The sequence below is a fragment of the Dendropsophus ebraccatus genome, chromosome 13 (assembly GCF_027789765.1).
Source record: "Dendropsophus ebraccatus isolate aDenEbr1 chromosome 13, aDenEbr1.pat, whole genome shotgun sequence".
NCBI lineage: Eukaryota > Metazoa > Chordata > Amphibia > Anura > Hylidae > Dendropsophus > Dendropsophus ebraccatus.
The window spans coordinates 11,853,806-11,876,912 of NC_091466.1; the positions used below are offsets into that span (position 1 = coordinate 11,853,806).

The following is a 23,107-nucleotide window of genomic DNA, read 5'->3' on the forward strand; positions in this document are numbered from 1 at the left end:
AGAGATGCGCGCCACGTGCGAGTACGAGCGACTGAATCCGCCGCAGGTCATACGCAGGAGTTCCGTAGTGTGCACGCACCCTTATATAGGTTTTTAATTTGCTTAGAATTAAAAAAAAAAAAAATCTTAAAATCTTCCAGTACTTATCAGCTGCAGTATGTCCTGCAGGAAGTGGTGTATTCTCTCCAGTCTGACACAGTGCTCTCTGCTGCCACCTCTGTCCATGTCAGTAACTGTCCAGAGCAGGAGAGGTTCTCTATGGGGATTTGCTGCTGCTCTGGACAGTTCCTGACATGGACAGGGGTGGCAGCACTGTGTCAGACTGGAAAGAATATACCATCTAAAATGGGGGCTTCTTGTTACTTGACATTACGTAATCAGTGCAATGTGATTCTCACAAATCCATGTTACACCTGTAGACATAAAGTGGTCTGCTTGGCTGTATTCATAATCCTGGCCTCCACGACAAGACTAAAGATGGAGTCTGAATGAAGCCCACAGCTGCATGTCTTCTCTTAGCTACATCTAATCAGTGGAATCTCAGCACTGGAATGTGAGTGAAGGTTGCATGACTCTATAATACTCCCCTCCAAGCACAGGATACAACCATTATCCATCTGCGCCCCCCTCCCCACCCCATAGATGGACACACACGCTCCATGTTGCCAAGGATGCCTTTAGTAACCATGACCTTATGCGCAAAGTGGAGAAAACACATGTGCAAACCATTCCAGTTAATGTAACCAGAGGACGTCATCTCGGGTTTTCTACCCAATTCTCACCCCCCCTCCCAGGATCTGACCAGCTACATTCCTGGATCTCCAAGACGCGAGTCTGTGCGTAAGTTCAGGAAAAATAAAACATTTGGTTTATTGTTAAAATCAAATCTAAAGAAAATAAGACTCCACATTGTTAGGGTGACGAGGGGTTAACTTTAAAATATACCGGGGGAGAAATAAAAAGGGGGGAGGGCAAAAAAAAATTAAAAAAATTACAAAATAAAAATCCTAGTTTGTTGAAGACCTTGCAATATCCGCTGAGCACAGTCTTGTGTAGATTAGTGAGTTAAATAATTGGGAGCGATCGGCTATGAGCAGGCGTTATGGGCGTCCTGTGAGCGGCTGCTGCGCGGTCTAAGCTGTGCCGAAAAAGAGCTGAAATTAGGGAAAAGTTACGGCTCACGCCCCCCGGAGGCTGGAGGAGGTGAGGGAGATGAGACATGTACAGCACCACAGAGCACCTCCCAATGCCAGGAGACCCCCAACTGTCTAGTGTCAATAGCATGGAGGATTCGGCCACTTCCCAGAATGCTCGGCGGTCAGGACTACAGAACTAAGGGCCGGCATGGTTTTGTCAGGGTTTGCGCATTTCTGTGGGTTCCTGCTTTGGCAGATGGCTTGTAGTTATTAAGAGGGCTGAGAGCCCAACAGTCTTTCGATGGCAGCGTTGATGTCTCCGCCCGTTGCTATGAGTGCTTGTAGGTTAGCTTCACGGTTGATAAAACCCATTGCGTTTAGTTGGTCCAATTGGGACTGGAAGCGCACTTCTGGGGTCTGTCCCTGTCAGAGGGGAGACAAGAATCACAAGTCACAAACAGATACCCTGCATGTAGGGGGCGCCATAACACACACTACACGGAAATCAGTGATCACCATCATCAGCTTAAGGCCAGTCTCACACAGGTATACCAACGACACATTTCCAGTACCGGACAGACACGCGGTCAGGAAAAGGCATGAACAAGCTTTGTAGTTCACCCAATATTTTTTCCTACAAATCAACTGGTGCCAAAGATGTAATGTACTTAAAAAAAAACAAAAAATCGAGTCTTCCAGTACTTATCAGTTGCTGTATGTCTTGCAGGAAGTGGTGTATTCTCTCCAGTCTGACACAGTGCCCTCTGCTGCCACCTCTGTCCATGTCAGGAACTGTCCAGAGCAGTAGGAAATCCCCGTATAAAACCTCTCCTGCTCTCCAGACTGGAAAGAATACACCACTTTCTGCAGGACATACAGCAGCTGATAAGTACTAGAAGACTTGAGATTTTTTAATAGAAGTAAATTACAAGTCTCTGGTACCAATTTATTTGAATTTTTTTTGTGAACTTCCCCTTAATTTCTAACACAGAAATATGGTGATGGGTCAGAAGTTTTGATCATGGGGCTGTTTGTTAACAAAGAACCCATTAAATTCTACACGGCTTTCCCATGGAAACCGAGGAGGCAGTGCATGGATGTACAGAAGTTTCTACGAATCTATACACTGCCTTCCCATAGGTGAGCACAAAACTAATAGGCCAGAGCTTGCCTGCGTGAGTGATTGCTGAGGGTCTAAGTAACTGGACCCCAAACAATCAAAAACTTTAAGTGAGAAGTTTGTGAAAGTTTCATTTTAAAGAAGGGAAAACATGCAGTCCATAGCTCTCATACCGTGGTGCTTCCTCCCGCTAGAAGTTGGATCATCTGCTGCATCATCTGTTGCTGAGCGTTGCTGCTGCCCCCTGCTGGAGAGGCACTGGTCGGCGTAGAGGGATTGTCGGGGGCTGTGCTTCCACTGGATGCAGGGGGCATCCCTGGGATTCCAAGAGAACCAAGACTGGAAAAGAGAAGACAATAAAGTATAGGTCAGGTGACATGGAGCCGGAAGAGAACGTGCTGCGCTTGTACTTCTCACCACTCGTTCACCTGGTCGGTCGCAGTGTAAACACTCAGACCCCGATCGATGGGGAATTTTTTTAAATGTTCCAGATTTTTTTTTTTTTTTAAATGACAGTGTCTATTGAATTATAAAAGACTTTCTGGAAAGCTTGTGTCTTACCCGGAGATGAGACCTGGGGCCTCTGTCTGGAGAGTCTGAAGCCCCTGCTGGATCTGGAGGAGGGCCTGCATGGCTCTGGGATTGGTCATTATAGAGAGAGATTCAGGGTTCTGCATCTGCGGATAAGAACAAAGGTATAAGAGCTCACAGCACATTACATAGTATAAGAGCTCACAGCACATTATATAGTATAAGAGCTCACAGCACATTACATAGTATAAGAGCTCACAGCACATTACATAGTATAACACAGGGCTGCAGGGTATAAGAGCTCACAGCACATTATATACTATAGCACAGGGCTGCAGGGTATAAGAGCTCACAGCACAGTATATACTATAACACAGGGCTGCAGGGTATAAGAGCTCACAGCACATTATATAGTATAAGAGCTCACAGCACATTACATAGTATAACACAGGGCTGCAGGGTATAAGAGCTCACAGCACATTACATAGTATAACACAGGGCTGCAGGGTATAAGAGCTCACAGCACATTATATACTATAAGAGCTCACAGCACATTATATACTATAGCACAGGGCTGCAGGGTATAAGAGCTCACAGCACATTACATACTATAACACAGGGCTGCAGGGTATAAGAGCTCACAGCACAGTATATACTATAACACAGGGCTGCAGGGTATAAGCGCTCACAGCACATTATATAGTATAACACAGGGCTGCAGGGTATAAGAGCTCACAGCACATTATATACTATAACAGGGCTGCAGGGTATAAGAGCTCACAGCACATTACATAGTATAACACAGGGCTGCAGGGTATAAGAGCTCACAGCACATTACATAGTATAACACAGGGCTGCAGGGTATAAGAGCTCACAGCACATTATATACTATAACAGGGCTGCAGGGTATAAGAGCTCACAGCACATTATATACTATAACACAGGGCTGCAGGGTATAAGAGCTCACAGCACATTATATACTATAACAGGGCTGCAGGGTATAAGAGCTCACAGCACATTATATACTATAAGAGCTCACAGCACATTATATACTATAAGAGCTCACAGCACATTATATACTATAGCACAGGGCTGCAGGGTATAAGAGCTCACAGCACATTATATACTATAACACAGGGCTGCAGGGTATAAGAGCTCACAGCACATTATATACTATAACACAGGGCTGCAGGGTATAAGAGCTCACAGCACATTATATACTATAAGAGCTCACAGCACATTATATACTATAAGAGCTCACAGCACATTATATACTATAAGAGCTCACAGCACATTATATACTATAAGAGCTCACAGCACATTATATACTATAGCACAGGGCTGCAGGGTATAAGAGCTCACAGCACATTATATACTATAGCACAGGGCTGCAGGGTATAAGAGCTCACAGCACATTATATACTATAACACAGGGCTGCAGGGTATAAGAGCTCACAGCACATTATATGGTATAAGAGCTCACAGCACATTACATACATAACAGAGCTGCATTGGGTGCAGCAACTTGCCACGTAGGAGTAATGACCCAGGGGGTCACAGATTAAAATTACTCATCCCTTTCCTCAGTTGCTAGGAACATCCTTACTGACAACCTCAAACGGCAGCCATCAAGCAGTGCATCCATAGCAACCAGACTGTCAGACATGACTCAGAGCTGGGCGAGGACCAAGTTGGCACCGGCCCCGCCATGTCACTATATCAGGCCGCGGTATTCATCACATTGGGTTACCTGCTGTAGGAAGACGGGCAGCTGGAGCCTGAGCTGTTCCTGGAGCTGGGGGTTACCAGAAAAGATTGGAATGTTTCCCATCATCTAGTGGGAAGACACAGAGGAGACATATGGCATGAATACAATGGCAATCTATAAACATTCCTCATATACCTCCCCGTTCAGACACGGCAAACACCAACCTGAGCAGCAAAGTCGGGATTCTGGGAGAGCGTCTGCATCATGGTGCGCATGTACGGGGCAGAGATCATGCTCTGGATTAGCTGAGGGTTGTCTGAGATCTGCTGCAACAAGCCCTGCATTTCTGGGCTGTTAAACATGCCTGTGCCAAGAGATGATGCCCATCAGTATAATATACAACACACTCTGAGGCATCCATGATGGAGATTCAGGTATGTTATAAGACAGTTCATCTAGTATCATAGAACATGCTTATACAGATGACAACTGCCATGCTCATCCCAACAGGATGCATCATGGGTATTTTACTGTAACAATGGATTCTCGCTAACCATGGTCAAAGGACAAATTCTTCTAATGAAGAAAAATCTGTATCTATCCTGCTTCTTGACCCTTGAAGACTGGGTATGGGTAACATGATAAATCTGGGCTTCTAGGTTTCAATATCATTGGCGCCATCCTCCTACTTAAGTAAAAAGTGACAGTGTGCTTAGGCTGAGAGTAAGATGTCTGAGTATGTACTGAGCTCGTACCTGTCCCCAGGCTGGCAGCATTGATGCCAAATGGGTTGGATACAGTAGGGGCACTCTGGCTGGTAGTGGAGCTGCTGCTGCTGTTGTTGCCCTCGCTGGTGGGGGGCTGACTCTGAGGGGAAGAAGGATTCCAGGGGTTTGGGAGAGGCTCCCTGTTCTCTGTGCGTAATGGCTGAGAGGCTGAACCCTCAGATCCCCCCGTCGAGGAAAATGGGTTGTTGCCGAACTACGGAAGCAAAAAAAACAGGTCAGAAAAGAGAAAATACTACAAGTCAATATGATACATACGACAGTGGATCCTGGTATGGAGCCATCTTTTTGGTTCACCTTTTTCCCCCACTTTTATACTAATACAACCCTGACCATATTTGCCGCTTCTATGCCTGTGGCCTACAAGGGTATGTCCACACTACGGAACTCGAGCGGAAATTTCAAGGCCTTCCAGCGGAATCAGCTTGACAAAAGAGACAGGCAGAACTTCAAGCAGAGGCGCCGCCTGCACTTGAAATTTCAAGTCTTATTCGGTAGTGTGAACCTACCCTTAGGAAGGGACTACCCACCCATGATACTAGACATTGTCTGTAGAATTGGAGCTCTCGTATGCCCTAATCTTACCTGTTCCCTGGCGGCACTAAACATGGGCTCCTGGATATCTGTGTACATTCGCCGTAATGCGTTATATCCACCGGGAATGCTTTCCAGGTTGCTGAGAGCGCGGTCCTGGTTCCTCATCATCTCCTGCATCATGGCGGGGTTGCGGGCCAGCTCCATGGTCTGAAATATCCAAATCAGTAGAGATGAGTGGATGTACATAAGGAAATGTTTGTAAGAGGAGGAGCCGATTCTGGCGGCACGTACTTGTCTCATGAGCTCGGGGTTGTTCAGCATGTGACTGATCTCCGGGTTCCTTTCCATCAGCTGCTGCATCTGTGGATTGGCCATGATCATCTGTCGCATCAGATCCGGGTTAGACATCATATTCTGCACTAGCGGGTTCTCCATGATCTGAGACAACATCTCGGGGTTGGACATGAGCTGGCGCTGCATCTGTTGTTGGAGCTCCATGAAGTTGGCAGAGCCCATGCCAAGGTTACCCAAACCTGACAGGCCTCCAAACCCAGCTGCAAGACAGAAAATACAATGTGACACACCGTAACAGGAAGAGAGCGCTCACAGTCATCGTGTAAGAGTCAGATACTTACAGAGAACATTCGGAGAGGGAGCCCTATCAGGGGGACTTGTGCCACTCCCCCGAGGGGTACTACCCGAGACTTCTGGGGCAGCTGGTGTTGAGGCATTAGACTGTGAAGGGGTGGCAGCATTTCCTGGGGGTGAAGAGGATGCGGTAGAGGCAGCAACGGCAGCAGCGGTGGCAGCAGCTGAAGGAGACAACGCGGATGGATCCTGTGACCTGACCAAAAACACGGCCATCAGTATCTATATTTTTACTAAAACATGTCTCTCCCCCCCCCCCCCCCCGATCTTCTCCACTCACTTTTGTGCCGTCTTGATGACTAGATGTACAGTGAGACCGTCTTTGATGCCGTGTTGGTTCAGCGTGTCGCCATCTTTCAGGATCTTTCCGGCAAAGATCAGTACCAGCTGATCCTTCTTGGCTTTAAACCGCCTGGAAATCTCCTCCTTAAACTGCAAAGAAAACAAGACATGTCATCACTTCCAAATTGGTAGTTCCAGGGGAACTACCAATAGGGGGCACTAGAGAGACTGAATTTCTTGTAGATGAGAACTCATTTGCATATCCCCAGGTACCAATTTAAGGGCCGCATATAATCTATAGTTTCTAGTTGGCCTACAGGGGGCGCTAAACACCAATTTATAGTATAGATGATTGGGATACAGGCGACTCCAGTCGTAGTCAAAGCTGTATCCAGCATTGTGGTCTGACACCGCAATACTCCATGGAGCAGTGCTTTATGGGAGCTTTGCAGAAAGAGACACCCGGATGCCATGAAGGGGTTAACAGATTCTCAGTCTTCTGGAAAGCAAAGGAGATGTCAGCTGGCTGAATGGGAGGGCGCGATTACAACACGGCTACGTCAGCGGTGTCACGGGGCGACTGGCAAACTCCACAGAGACTGGCGCTGACACACTGGCACAGAGGCAGCTGTTACCACACAGACAGGGCACACAGACATTCAGGAGTATGGGAGAGCAGAGATACAGGAGAACGTGCCCTGTACGCCATCCTCCCCTGTAATAGTCTGTAGATCTCATTATACACAAGAGATCGATGAGGAAATGGAGGAAGTGACTGTGGAGTAAATGTAATAGGGAATGCAACATTTACATCATCCCTCTACTCTGGTGCTAACGCATCCCCCGGGAGGTGGGCCCCGGGCGCACGGGGAGAGGGCAGGGCTCCTCTGCTTCTCTAAACCTATCTCCATCCTACTAGGGAGTCACCACAGGGGGCGGAGGAAAAGCGGCCACAAGGAGCTTCTCTACCATCCTGTATTACCTAATGTCCCCTGTGGTGGCGCTGCAGGGGAGCCAGGTTACTCCACACATCACAGCTAATCACCTGTTGGGATCAGCCTATTGCCAAGAGCCCTAACCCAGGGGGCCCATTACCTTAAAGCTAAAGCTTTGGCAGTCCAGGCATGATGCGAATTGTAGTTTTTCACCAGCTGAAGGACCCGAGTTAGACACCCCTACCCTAAAGAATCTGAAAACCCTAACAGATCAGGTGAACAAACCCTTTAAATTGGCATGAAGTCCATGGTGGGTTCTGACAATTAAGGGCATCAGTGTGGCAGTCAAACACTGCTAAGTGGCTCCGCCTCCCTGACACTTGGCTCTCATAGGTTTGGGCCTGTAAGAAGGGGTCACAGGGGTGAGTGAGTATGTTCCCCTTTAAGCCCCTCAAAAAGGGGTAGGGGTTGGGGTAAGAGCCCCCCCAGTCTTCTCTCCCACCTGTAATTGTCTGCTTGCTCTCAATGAAAAGAAGGGCCCTTAAAGTGACTGTCCCACCAGGCCCAGGCTGAAGCACTGGAGGCGGCCGACCCACCCCTAGTGGGAAGAAACTCCAGCCCCTCCATGACGTGACTCCATTAGAATCAATGGAACCTATCATAGAGGGGTGGGGGTTTCCTCCCACTAAGGGTGGGTCGGCCGCCTCCAGTGCTTCAGCCTGGGCCTGGTGGGACAGTCACTTTAAATACACTAAGATGCTTAAAGGGGTTGTCCTACCCTCATAACGGGGCATAACTCACTACTCACTGGGGCTGGAGTCATGTGACCACAGATCTGTCCATTCTCTATGGCAGTGATTTTCAACCTTTTTTGAGCCGCGGCACACTTTTTCTACTTAAAAAATCCCGGGGCACACCACCAACCAAAATGGCACAAAATGACACTAAAACAGTACATATACATATAGTTAATAATATAGATTCTAAATGTATTTATACTCACTCAGTGTAAAACCTGGGCCTATTTTCTTCTCCCCCTGTTCTTCTCTCCTGTGCTTCTCTCCACCATACTTCTCCCCCCTGCTTCTCTCCCCCATGCTTCTCTCCTGTGCTTCTCTCCACCATACTTCTCCCCCCTGCTTCTCTCCTGTGCTTCTCCCCCTGCTTCTCTCCACTATACTTCTCTCCCCCCTGCTTCTCTCCCCTGTTTCTCCACCATCCCCAGGTTTCTCTCCCCTATTGTTTTCTCCTGTTTCACAGGGGCACCATAGTTTGGGGAACTTTGCCCGCGGCACACCCGACCATGTGTCGCGGCACACTAGTGTGCCACGGCACAGTGGTTGAAAATCACTGCTCTATGGGAGCCCCCAGAGCAGTGTACCAGTCTGCTCCTATAGAGGAAGAATAAAGCAGGGCCCCCCCCACTATCACACACTGATCCCATATACAGCCTAACCATAAGCCCATAGGGGGGCGGCCTAAACCTCATACAACTGTAACAAACCCTCAGCTGTGAGAAGCATCAGGAGAGATCCTGTACAGGGTGTATGAGAGAGGGACACTGTATGCCAGGAGACGGGGCGACCCCTGTGTAACATTCCTGCCCGGATGGGGAAATCACTGGTGACCCCGGGATCAGGAGTCACTGGCAGCGGCCGAGCACCAAACATTGCTTCATATTACACAGCGAGAAGAACGGCCAAGCCCAGAGCGGCAGGAGAAAGAGGAGGAGAACGCCCGAGACTATACACCCCCACACTGCCATCTGACTGCACAGAGGGAGCCTCAGCTACTGCCTGATTATACCCCAGAGCTGCACTCACTATTCTGCTGGTGAGGTCACAGTGTACATACATTACATTACTGATCCAGAGTTCCATCCTATATTATACCCCAGAGCTGCACTCGCTATTCTGCTGGTGGGGTCACTATGTACATACATTACATTACTGATCCAGAGTTCCATCCTATATTATACTCCAGAGCTGCGCTCAGTATTCTGCTGGTGGGGTCACTGTGTACATATATTACGGATCCTGAGTTACATCCTGCGTTATACTCCAGAGCTGCGCTCACTATTCTGCTGGTAGGATCACTGTGTACATACATTACATTACTGATCCTGAGTTACATCCTGTATTATACTCCAGAGCTGCACTCACTATTCTACTGGTGGGGGTCACTGTGTACATACATTACTGTATTATACTCCAGAGCTGCACTCACTATTCTGCTGGTGGGGTCACTGTGTACATACATTACATTACTGATCCTGAGTTACATCCTGTATTATACCCCAGAGCTGCACTCACTATTCTGCTGGTGAGGGTCACTGTGTACATACATTACTGATCCTGTATTATACCCCAGAGCTGCACTCACTATTCTGCTGTGTACATACATTACATAGGCAGAGTCTGTAACCATAGAAACAATGGCTATGATCGGGGCAGGAGCTGCTGGGGCCCCGGTTACACACGAGCCCCCGGGGATGCAGTAGCGCACGTGAGCCGCACAGTGTGAGCGCCACCACACACAGGAGCCGCCAGTCCCCGTCCCCACCGGCCTCACCTCCCGCACACACGCCGTCTCTCCGATCACGATCTCCTCCTTGTCCTTCGGTGTTTTGACTGTGACCCGGATTAAGCCTTTACCCGGCGCCGGTCCGGGGTTACCGGAGGCCGCACCGTCAGCGCCGCTCTCCGCCATCTTGTTTGCACCCGCCCACCCCGAGGAGGAGCAGAAAAGGGGGAGGGTAGCCGGCAGAGGCGCCACTGAGCCCTCGGCGCTTTGTTTCGGTTGGACTTACGCTTCTGCGACCCCAGGCGGCGCGGAGGACTCAGCGCAGGAGATGGTGCTTCGTCATTCCACGCGACCAGCTGAGCCCAATCCACCAATCGCTGCGCAGCTCCTTGGAACGCAATAACTACACAAACCAATCAAAAGCCACTGTGAAACGAAACGGAGACTTGGCACGCAAAATGCGTTCCGGGGCCTAAACCGTTTCCATGGCAACGTAAGCCTTTGTTAGTTTATTGTCCAAGCTCTGTCCATTATTATTCCTTTTTGAGTGTTACTATCGTTATTTCTATGGCTTATACCATCTAGACCGTTAATTGACTATATTTATCGCCATAAACGTTTCTTTAGGTTTGTACTTGGACTGCATTTCCCGGCATGCAGTGCGCGGGTGGGGTTTGCCCGGTCACGTGACGGTTGCGTCTAGAATGGAGTTGCTCCTGTGAGGTCCTCCCTTCAGCAACTCCATTCTAGCTCACTCACTAGTGGAGGGCCTAGATTGGAGTTGCTGAAGTGAGGACCTCACAGGAGCAACTCCAATGTAGACGATTCAGTAGTGAGGTGACTAGATTGGAGTTGCTGAAGTGAGGACCTACTAGGAGCCACTCCATTCTAGACATGTCTTCACAGAAGTGACTAGAATGGAGTTGTTTACAAGACCTATAGGATTCTATTGTAGTAGGTGCATTATTCTGGCAGCTCATTCATAAATAGTGCTGCACAATAATTTGGACTAGACATGGAGTAAGATTCCACTTAGTGTAAATTTACATGTATTCATTTTTATATATTTTTTTATCAAATCAACCTGTTTTTCTGTAACATTGGTGTCAGTGTTACTGTTTTTGTCAGTGATTCTGGTGGTCTTTTTGTCCATTTTCAGAAAAAATGTATTTTGAAAGTCGTCTAAATGGAAAGAATACATCATTTTAAAAACTGAAAATGTTCTGAGCTATTTTATGTGATTTCTGCTAGTATGCCTCAATAACACTCAGCATTACATTTTATATAACTTTACAGTAAAAAGTGGTCCTCCTTGCAGCCACTCCATTCTAGTCAGTTCATCATGGGGACAGCTAGAATGGAGTGGATGTATGGAGGACCTACTTATACCTGCTCCAGTTATTGCAGAAGCCATGAACCTACCAGGAGCAACTCCAGTCTAGCTGTCTCACTGCTGACCTGACTAGAATGGAGTTGCTGTAGGGAGGACCTCACAGGAGCAACTCCAATGTAGACGATTCAGTAGTGAGGTGACTAGATTGGAGTTGCTGAAGTGAGGACCTACCAGGAGCCACTCCATTCTAGTCCCCTCACTAGTGATCTGACTAGAATGGAGTTGTTGTAGGGAGGACCTACCAGGAGCCACTCTATTCTAGTCCCCTCACTAGTGATCTGACTAGAATGGAGTTGTTGTAGGGAGGACATCTGACTAGAATGAAGTTGCTGTAGGGAGGACCTCACAGGAGCAACTCCAATGTAGACGATTCAGTAGTGAGGTGACTAGATTGGAGTTGCTGAAGTGAGGACCTACCAGGAGCCACTCCATTCTAGTCCCCTCACTAGTGATCTGACTAGAATGGAGTTGTTGTAGGGAGGACCTACCAGGAGCCACTCTATTCTAGTCCCCTCACTGCTGATCTGACTAGAATGGAGTTGCTGTAGGGAGGACATCTGACTAGAATGGAGTTGCTGTAGGGAGGACCTACCAGGAGCCACTCCATTCTAGGCCCCTCACTAGTGACCTGACTAGAATGGAGTTGTTGTAGGGAGGACCTACCAGGAGCCACTCCATTCTAGTCCCCTCACTAGTGATCTGACTAGAATGGAGTTGTTGTAGGGAGGACCTACCAGGAGCCACTCTATTCTAGTCCCCTCACTGCTGATCTGACTAGAATGGAGTTGCTGTAGGGAGGACATCTGACTAGAATGGAGTTGCTGTAGGGAGGACCTACCAGGAGCCACTCCATTCTAGGCCCCTCACTAGTGACCTGACTAGAATGGAGTTGTTGTAGGGAGGACCTACCAGGAGCCACTCCATTCTAGTCCCCTCACTAGTGATCTGACTAGAATGGAGTTGCTGTAGGGAGGACCTACCAGGAGCCACTCCATTCGAGTCCCCTCACTGCTGATCTGACTAGAATGGAGTTGTTGTAGGGAGGACCTACCAGGAGCCACTCCATTCTAGACAGCTCAGGAGGGAGACAGCTAGAATGGAGTTGCTTTTGGTAGGTTCTCCTTACAGCAACTTCATTCTAGTCAGTTCAGCAGTGAGACAGCTAGAATGGAGTTGGCGTATGGAGGACCTACTTACACCTGCTCGTTTGTGCAAAAATCATGAACCTACCAGGATCAACTCCATTCTAGTCAGGTCAGTAGTGAGGCAGCTATAATGGAGTGGCTCCTGGTAGGTTCATGGCTTCTGCATTGACTGGGGCTGGTATAAGTAGATCCTCACCACCAGGTGTATCCTCTCCTCTGAGAGGGCATATATTCTAGCATGTTTAGTACTGTAATGTCTAGAACACAGCTGAGGGCCAAAGTCTGACACCTGTTATAAACTACATTTCCCATCAGGACATACCTGTCCTGGCATGATGGGAATTGTAGTTTTGCAACTGCTGACAACTCGGGTCTAGAATGTTCCCTTTTCTCTGAGTTCCTGACTCTGATTCAGTATTGAAATGTCTAGTCCGTATCCTCTCCTCTGAGCGTATCCTCTCCTCTGAGCTTCTCACTAAGCGGGCAGTATTACACAGCATGATTATGAGGTAGGGCTGGGCGATATTGGGCTAAATCAATATAGCAGTTAATCGCACACATAGCCGCGTTAACAATAATTGAACAATAATTCTGACACAGGCAGCACGGTGGCTCAGTGGTTAGCACAGTAGCCTTGCAGCACTGGGGTCCTGGGTTCAAATCCCACCAAGGGAAACATCTGCAAAGAGTTTGTATGTTCTCTCCGTGTTTGCGTGGGTTTCCTCTGGGTACTCCGGTTTCCTCCCACACCCAAAAACATACTGATAGGTGCAAAGGTGAATCTGTGTGTGCTATACAAATAAACAATTTTTATTATGACATGCCAAATTGGCTATATTTTGATTCTAAAAAGTGAAGGGGGGAAAAAAAAAAAAGAACTCACTGAGCAGCAACACAAGGCAGGGCCATATAGTCTATTGTTATTATTAGGAGTTTCAGCAGAGACCTGAACATGTATACACAGGTATACAGCTATGTACTCACTACAGGATGTGTATATACACAGGTATACAGCTATATACACACTGCAGGACGTGTATACACGGGTATACAGCTATGTACACACTACAGGACATGTACACACAGGTATACAGCTATGTACACACTGCAGGATGTGTATACACAGGTATACAGCTATATACACACTGCAGGACGTGTATATACAGGGGGTCACATAGGGATAGGGGTATATGACTATACGGGGGGGGGCGGATAGAGGTGTATTACTACAAAGGGAGGGGTGGATAGAGGTGTATAACTATACAGAGGGCACATAGCGATGGGGGGCGGATAGAGGTGTATTACTATTAAAGGGAGGGGTGGATAGAGGTGTATTACTATACGGGGGGGGGGAACATAGGGATGTGGGACGGATGGAGGTTTATTACTATACAGGGAGGGGTGGATAGAGGTGTATGACTATATGGGGGTTTATAGGGAGAGGTGTGTATGACTATATGGGGAGCTTACAGAGATAGGGGGATAGGGGTGTATAACTATACGGGGGGAATCTAGGGATGGGGGTGTATGACTATACAGGGGGCACATAAGGATAGGGGTGTATGACTATACAGGGGGTTATAGGGATAGGGGTGTATGACTATATGGGGGGCTTTTAGGGATATGGGGATAGGGGTGTATGACTATACGGGAGGGGGGGGGGATTCTAGGGATAATGGTGTATGACTATACAGGGGTGGGCACATAGGTATGGGGATGTATTACTATATGGGCCCAGCACACAGTATATGAGCACTCACAGCTCAGGCAGAGACCTGGGGCAGGCTGGGGGTACACAGCAGCTCCAGCACCTGAGCACTCAAAAGGAGAAGAGGATCTGCAGGCGCTGGCAGCTGCTTCCTTCCTCCAGCCTCCGGAGCAGGTACAGCAGTTCCTTCCTGCAAGGTAGTGACAGCTCCCGGTCACAGAACCCCGCACGTCCGCAGGAAAGAGCTGCTGCATCTCCCACATGTATAGCTGATAGCGTGCCCCAGCGTGTCCGATCGCAAATCGGGGGACACTGCGGCCGCCATGCCAGAGCCACAAGTGTGCGCACACTGAAACTGGAGCCTCACACTGACAACAGAGGACCAGGAAGACAGGCAGGAGGCTAGACGACTGGCTGCCATTTGCAGGACGCAACTGTACTGACGGCCCGACCCGTGGGCGTGGGGGGGGATGGCGCTCAGACCGGATGCGTGCGCGGGGGGGGGGGGGGGGGCTGGGCACTCTGACACGTCGGATCGGGCGCGGGAAGGCTGCGGGGGGGGGGGGCATTCTGACGTGACGGACCGGGCGCAAGGGTCTGGGGTCGGGCACTCTGACGTGACGGACCGGGCGCAAGGGTCTTGGGTGACTGTAACGGGCTGGGCGCGGGGGGGGGTGCTCTGACTGGACGTGAATGGGACGGGTGTGGGTGGTTGTTGTGCTCTGCCGGGCTGCTCAGACAGGGAGTTACAAATATACCGCAGATACCGTCCTGGCAAAGTTGAGGTTGGTTAACCGACGCCAAAGACGGTATCGGTATTTTTGCGGTATATCGCCCAGCCCTATTAAAAGGTGAAAGCGAGTGGCAACATGTTAGGTCAGTGCTCACTTCTCCCTTGTTCCCCGCTCGTTGTCTGTGTTATTACACGCACATACAGTGAGCGGGGGAACGGCGGGCAGCTGCCGGAGGGGCAGCCCGGACTATTCTTACATCGCTCAGGCTGCCCATTGTAGACAGCAGCATTATCCTGATCTGGGTATCTCAACCAGTTTGAAGACGACAATCAGCGATATCATGGATTATTACACCAAATGATTATCAGACAGAACGGCCAGAAATCATCAGAGTACGGCCAATAATCCTTTGGTGTAATAGGACTATTAGCTGTACAAGGAACAGGACTGGTGTGTGGGGTCTGTATACAGGGGAGAGGACTGGTATGTGGGGTCTGTATACAGGGGGAGAGGACTGGTGTGTGTGGGGTCTGTATACAGGGGGAGAGGACTGGTGTGTGTGGGGTCTGTATACAGGGGGAGAGGACTGGCGTGTGTGGGGTCTGTATACAGGGGGAGAGGACTGGCGTGTGGGGGGTCTGTATACAGGGGGAGAGGACTGGCGTGTGGGGGGTCTGTATACAGGGGAGAGGACTGGCGTGTGGGGTCTGTATACAGGGGGAGAGGACTGGTGTGTGGGGTCTGTATACAGGGGGAGAGGACTGGTGTGTGGGGTCTGTATACAGGGGGAGAGGACTGGTGTGTGGGGTCTGTATACAGGGGGAGAGGACTGGTGTGTGGGGTCTGTATACAGGGGGAGAGGACTGGTGTGTGGGGTCTGTATACAGGGGAGAGGACTGGTGTGTGGAGTCTGTATACAGGGGGAGAGGACTGGTGTGTGTGGGGTCTGTATACAGGGGAGAGGACTGGTGTGTGGGGTCTGTATACAGGGGAGAGGACTGGTGTGTGGGGTCTGTATACAGGGGAGAGGACTGGTGTGTGTGGGGTCTGTATACAGGGGGAAAGGACTGGTGTGTGTGGGGTCTGTATACAGGGGAGAGGACTGGTGTGTGGGGTCTGTATACAGGGGAGAGGACTGGTGTGTGTAGGGGGTCTGTATACAGGGGGAGAGGACTGGTGTGTGGGGTCTGTATACAGGGGAGAGGACTGGTGTGTGTGTGGGGTCTGTATACAGGGGGAGAGGACTGGTGTGTGGGGTCTGTATACAGGGGGAGAGGACTGGCGTGTGGGGGGTCTGTATACAGGGGGAGAGGACTGGCGTGTGGGGGGTCTTTATACAGGGGAGAGGACTGGTGTGTGGGGTCTGTATACAGGGGGAGAGGACTGGTGTGTGGGGTCTGTATACAGGGGGAGAGGACTGGTGTGTGGGGTCTGTATACAGGGGGAGAGGACTGGTGTGTGGGGTCTGTATACAGGGGGAGAGGACTGGTGTGTGGGGTCTGTATACAGGGGGAGAGGACTGGTGTGTGGGGTCTGTATACAGGGGGAGAGGACTGGTGTGTGGGGTCTGTATACAGGGGGAGAGGACTGGTGTGTGGGGTCTGTATACAGGGGGAGAGGACTGGTGTGTGTGGGGTCTGTATACAGGGGGAGAGGACTGGTGTGTGTGGGGTCTGTATACAGGGGAGAGGACTGGTGTGTGGGGTCTGTATACAGGGGAGAGGACTGGTGTGTGGGGTCTGTATACAGGGGAGAGGACTGGTGTGTGGGGTCTGTATACAGGGGAGAGGACTGGTGTGTGGGGTCTGTATACAGGGGAGAGGACTGGTGTGTGTGGGGTCTGTATACAGGGGGAGAGGACTGGTGTGTGTGGGGTCTGTATACAGGGGGAGAGGACTGGTGTGTGTGGGGTCTGTATACAGGGGAGAGGACTGGTGTGTGTGGGGTCTGTATACAGGGGAGAGGACTGGTGTGTGTGGGGTCTGTATACAGGGGGAGAGGACTGGTGTGTGGGGTCTGTATACAGAGGGGAGAGGACTGGTGTGTGTGGGGTCTGTATACAGGGGAGAGGACTGGTGTGTGTGTGTGTGGGGTCTGTATACAGAGGGGAGAGGACTGGTGTGTGGGGTCTGTATACAGGGGGAGAGGACTGGTGTGCGGTGTCTGTATACAGGGGGAGAGGACTGGTGTGTAGGGTCTGTATACAGGGGGAGAGGACTGGTGTGTGGGGGGGTCTGTATACAGGGGGAGAGGACTGCGGTGTGTGGGGTCTGTATACAGACCGACACACAGACCAGTCCTCTCCCCCTGTATACAGACCCTACACACCAGTCCTCTCCCCCTGTATACAGACCCCCCGCACACCAGTCCTCTCCCCCTGTATACAGACCCTACACACCAGTCCTCTCCCCTCTGTATACAGACCCCACACACACACACCAGTCCTCTCCCCTGTATACAGACCCCACACACACCAGTCCTCTCCCCCTGTATACAGACCCCACACACCAGTCCTCTCCCCCTGTATACAGACCCCACACACCAGTCCTCTCCCCCTGTATACAGACCCCACACACACCAGTCCTCTCCCCTGTATACAGACCCCACACACCAGTCCTCTCCCCTGTATACAGACCCCACACACACCAGTCCTCTCCCCCTGTATACAGACCCTACACACCAGTCCTCTCCCACTGTATACAGACCCCACACACCAGTCCTCTCCCCCTGTATACAGACCCCACACACCAGTCCTCTCCCCCTGTATACAGACCCCACATACCAGTCCTCTCCCCTGTATACAGACCCCACACACACCACTCCTCTCCCCCTGTATACAGACACCGCACACACACCAGTCCTCTCCCCTGTATACAGACCACACACATCAGTCCTCTCCCCCTGTATACAGACCCCACACACCAGTCCTCTCCCCCTGTATACAGACCCCACACACCAGTCCTCTCCCCTGTATACAGACCCCACACACCAGTCCTCTCCCCCTGTATACAGACCCCACACACCAGTCCTCTCCCCCTGTATACAGACCCCACACACCAGTCCTCTCCCCCTGTATACAGACCCCACACACCAGTCCTCTCCCCCTGTATACAGACCCCACACACCAGTCCTCTCCCCTGTATACAGACCCCACACACCAGTCCTCTCCCCTGCATACAGACCTCACATACCAGTCCTCTCCCCCTGTATACAGACCCCACACACCAGTCCTCTCCCCTGCATACAGACCTCACATACCAGTCCTCTCCCCCTGTATACAGACCCCACATACCAGTCCTCTCCCCCTGTATACAGACCACACACACCAGTCCTCCTGTATACAGACCCCCCACACACCAGTCCTCTCCCCTGTATACAGACCACACACACCAGTCCTCCTGTATACAGACCCCCCACACACCAGTCCTCTCCCCCTGTATACACACCACACACACCAGTCCTCTCCCCCTGTATACAGACCCCACACACCTGTCCTCTCCCCTGTATACAGACCCCACACACCAGTCCTCTCCCCCTGTATACAGACCCCACACACCTGTCCTCTCCCCTGTATACAGACCCCACACACCAGTCCTCTCCCCCTGTATACAGACCCCACACACCAGTCCTCTCCCCTGTATACAGACCCCCCACACCCCAGTCCTCTCCCCTGTATACAGACCCCCCACACCCCAGTCCTCTCCCCCTGTATACAGACCCCCCCCCACACCAGTCCTCTCCCTCTGTATACAGACCCCACACCCCAGTCCTCTCCCCTGTATACAGACCCCACACACCAGTCCTCTCCCCCTGTATACAGACCCCACACACCAGTCCTCTCCCCCTGTATCCCCCCCATGTTACTGTGGATATTGCAGCTTGCCTCCCTCTGTTATTGCACAGTGAATAGTGCAGCAGGACCTCAGCTTGTTCCCGCTCTGCACAGCTTGCATATTCACTGTGAGTCCCCGCCCCTTCCTCCAAGAGGCTCCACCCCCACTGTGACATCATACCTCACAGGAGCAACTCCATTCTAGACACAACCGTCACGTGACGGGGGCTTGTGACTGCAGGAGATAGAGGGGCTGATCTGTTGGGTTTCCTGGTGCAGGATTATTATGTTGCGGCCCAAAGCTCTGACCCAGGTGCTGAGCCAGGCTAACACCGGGGGCGTGCAGAGCACTCTGTGAGTATATACGACTCTTACTAGCTGCCATTCTTTTGCTCTCTGTTATCAGCCAAGTCCCCCTGTCTGCTGCATGACTACAACCCCCACCATGGCCTGACAGCCTGCACTGGGCATAACATGATGGGGGTTGTATCATTTAGGATGTCACCTCTGCCTTTGCTCTCTGTTATCAGCCAATTCCGGTTATGCAGATATGATTGGCTGTTTTGCATCAGAAGCCAGGCTGCCGCCACCTATAGAGCTGTGTCCCCTAAGCAGCTGCTTCCTGGCGGATGCAAGTTTACATCGTTCACCGGCTGTAGCTGTCAGGGCATGATGGGAGTTGTAGTTTTGCAACAGGTTGGGTAACACTTGTAGAGTGCTCTGAGCTTATATGGCTTCAGAACAGGAAGTGTGCCGAGCGCAGGAGATTATCTTCCCCTCTCCTGTTCCATCTCCCATAATGATCATTTCCCGTCAAGACGGTATGGCTCTCTCTTTCCGTCCAGTCCATCTAAATCTTGGACACTCTTGTACCTTTAAAGCAGTTATTTTTTGTAAAATCAGCGCCACCCCTGTCCTCAGGTTGTGTGTGGTATTTTAATTCATCTCTATTCATTTCAATAGATCTAAGCTGCAGTACCACACCCAAACTCAGAACAGAAGCGGCGCTGTTTCTGTTTTTCTAAGCCTGGATAACCCCCTCACACTAAGTATTGGCGTCCGATGTTCCTTATTGCTCTTCCCTTTGTCGTCCCCACAGGCTGCTGAACAATGAAGGCTCTTTACTTGCATATTCTGGCTATGGTGACACAGATGCCCGAGTTACAGCTGCTATTGCTAGCAACATTTGGGCTGCCTATGATAAAAACGGACATCAGGCATTCAACGAGGACAATCTTAAATTCATCCTTATGGACTGTATGGTAGGTACTACACCAGTACATCCTCACTGTCCAGGAGCCATATTGGGGGGGGGATGTAATGTTAATACTAAGATGGCAGACCTGGGGTCTTTTAGTAGACGTCCGGCTGTCCTATCCGCACCCTGCACCTGCATCACGGTGGAAATAAGTCCCCTTGTGCTGTCTAACCCTCTAGATGCTGCTATTGTTATGGCCCTACAGCATCTGAGGGGTTAAACACCTGTGATGTGAATTCAGCTTCACTGCCACATATTGGAGTGGATTCAGCGCAAGCCATATTTTCCCTACACAGCTCTGCTGTAAGTGTACAGTCACTACAGTAATTCCGCATTAGTTCACTAATCGTTGCGTGTAATTGCACACCGTTCCTGCTTTTGCTGGGATCAGATGGAGTAAACGATCGAAAATTTGGAAAAACGCCACCAAAAATTCTTAAAAAATATGTTTGCCATAAATCCTTATTTACACAATAAGTCATTTTCAGTTTGTTTTGTTGCTTCCTCCTCCTCAGGAAGGTCGCGTCGCGATTACAAGAGTGTCAAACCTGCTGCTGTGCATGTATGCCAAAGAGACTGTCGGATTCGGCATGTTAAAAGCAAAGGTAAGCGGCGTCCTATACTGCCAGTCCCATACATGGTGGGTGCCATGACACCCATTGGCATAGGTTGCCTAGTGGTGGCCCAATAAAGCCCCCTAGACCCCCCAACTTATTCATTTACATGGCAGATACTTATTAATCTCTTCTTTGTCCTCTCTTAGGCCCAGGCCTTAGTGCATTACCTTGAGGAGCCCCTTAACCAGGTCTCTGCGTGTTGAGAGTGACAGGTCCCACCCCGAATTCACATGGACTGTTCTGGGTAGACGCCTCTTATTGACGGCCATGGCGGCCCCTCTCCATCCCTGATGTCTTGTTGTCATAGAAGCTTCTGCAGGTCTCTGTCTGATCCTCTCTTATTCCCGCCTTGTTCTATAATGATGATGAATTTCCTGTGTTTTACGTGTACGGATGTCAGTGGAGGCCGAATGCAGCCGATTTAAGGATGTATAGAACTATCTATCCTGACTGGAGGGGTCCCGACTGTGTCACTGCTTATGGACCAAAGAGATGATGTCCTCATGGGGGGTGGTCAAGTGGCTGACAGCCTGACCCTATCTGGGCCTGTTGGGAGCATGCACAAGAAAGAGGGGCCTATTTCGGTCTTGCCATGAATTAGTCTGTTTTAACAATAACCCCATGAGTATTCAGTGTAATGTGCATTGCATGGCTCTTACACCCTTGTAAAACCAGGATCCCTTTTGCACTACCCCCTTTAAACACCAGGTGTCAGCAGATGCTTTGTACATGACCTGCACCTATTAAAAAGATGTTCGGGGGGGAGAGGACACGGACATGTAAAAAGTATCTTCTGTACAGTGTGTTTGCACCATTTTTGGGAAAGTAGTTTGAAAACCTGTCTGATCACCGGCCCTGATATCAATAAAAGAATTCTTCTAGCGATTGGGTTTCCTATAGTCTCTGGGTAGTCATAAAAGTTGCGCACACTGCAGATCCATAGGAACGCTGATGTCATAGCAATACTACATTTATCCCCTACTTGCAGTAAGCGTGGTTCCCCACTAGGAGCTTATTGATAAGAAGAGGGTAGGATCTAGGCTGAATGGACACTTTTATTAGAGCCCCCAAATCTAGTAGTCCTTGGACTTCCCATAGCTTTCAAAAACTCAGCATTGCTTATTCTCTAGGTGAGTATTGCATAAATATTGGTTCATGTGGTCAGGTTCACGTCTCGCCATTGTTTCACAATGGAGGTGCCGGTATATGCTGAACAATATGTTTTACGGTATATCATGCTGAATCTGGTGTCTGGGAAGGCTGAGGAAGCAAGAAAAAACTTCATGTCATGTTCTTGGAGTCAGTCCATGACTATTCAAGCCCTACGGATAGTGGATTGTTCTACTGACAGTGTCCTGCTGCCATAATGGAATCAGCTGCCATTAGAAGGCATTTGGATGCAGCTGACTGGCCATGTTTCTCCACCAAGATTGTGATCCATCTGACCGGCCATGTTTCTCCACCAAGATCGTGATCCATCTGACCGGCCATGTTTCTCCACCGAGATCTGGATCCATCTGACCGGCCATGTTTCTCCACCGAGATCTGGATCCATCTGACCGGCCATGTTTCTCCACAGAGATCTGGATCCATCTGACCAGCCATGTTTCTCCACAGAGATCTGGATCCATCTGACCAGCCATGTTTCTCCACAGAGATCTGGATCCATCTGACCGGCCATGTTTCTCCACAGAGATCTGGATCCATCTGACCGGCCATGTTTCTCCACAGAGATCTGGATCCATCTGACCGGCCATGTTTCTCCCCAGAGATCTGGATCCATCTGACCGGCCATGTTTCTCCCCAGAGATCTGGATTCATCTGACCGGCCATGTTTCTCCACAGAGATCTGGATCCATTTGACCGGCCATGTTTCTCCACAGAGATCTGGATCCATCTGACCGGCCATGTTTCTCCACAGAGATCTGGATCCATCTGACCGGCCATGTTTCTCCACAGAGATCTGGATCCATCTGACCGGCCATGTTTCTCCACAGAGATCTGGATCCATCTGACCGGCCATGTTTCTCCACAGAGATCTGGATCCATCTGACCAGTGAGTTGTTGGTTCGGACATGTTAGTTGGACACCAGTGTCTTATTGCGCTGTTGTTTCATCAGATTTCTGACATCCTCCTCTGACCTATTTCTGTAGCGAATTGTTCAGGGAGGATTTAATGGTGAAAGGGCCGTGGGTCTAATAATGTGGCCGCTCA

At 50.1% G+C, this 23,107-nt stretch overlaps 2 protein-coding genes across 3 annotated transcripts; one reads left to right on the forward strand and one right to left on the reverse strand.

Moving 5' to 3' along the window:
• Nucleotides 1–841: 841 nt before the first annotated feature.
• Nucleotides 842–10,460, reverse strand: UBQLN4 (ubiquilin 4). Its single transcript, XM_069949185.1, has 11 exons — nt 10,254–10,460; nt 6,746–6,897; nt 6,453–6,661; nt 6,109–6,371; nt 5,866–6,024; nt 5,251–5,476; nt 4,720–4,859; nt 4,538–4,621; nt 2,818–2,933; nt 2,430–2,595; nt 842–1,559 (listed from the first exon to the last, which is right to left on the reverse strand). The coding sequence occupies exons 1-11, from the start codon at nt 10,389–10,391 to the stop codon at nt 1,407–1,409; spliced, it is 1,806 nt and encodes a 601-aa protein (XP_069805286.1). The 5' UTR covers nt 10,392–10,460; the 3' UTR covers nt 842–1,406.
• Nucleotides 10,238–21,777, forward strand: LAMTOR2 (late endosomal/lysosomal adaptor, MAPK and MTOR activator 2). 2 transcript variants are annotated; one of them, XM_069949188.1, is made up of 4 exons: nt 10,238–10,698; nt 20,117–20,279; nt 20,791–20,880; nt 21,039–21,777. In XM_069949188.1, exons 1-4 carry the CDS (start codon nt 10,691–10,693, stop codon nt 21,093–21,095), a joined length of 318 nt encoding a protein of 105 aa, XP_069805289.1. In that variant the 5' UTR covers nt 10,238–10,690; the 3' UTR covers nt 21,096–21,777. The 2 variants fall into 2 exon arrangements, with proteins under 2 accessions (XP_069805289.1, XP_069805288.1); XM_069949187.1 differs by lacking the exon at nt 10,238–10,698 and adding an exon at nt 19,231–19,371.
• Nucleotides 21,778–23,107: the final 1,330 nt, after the last annotated feature.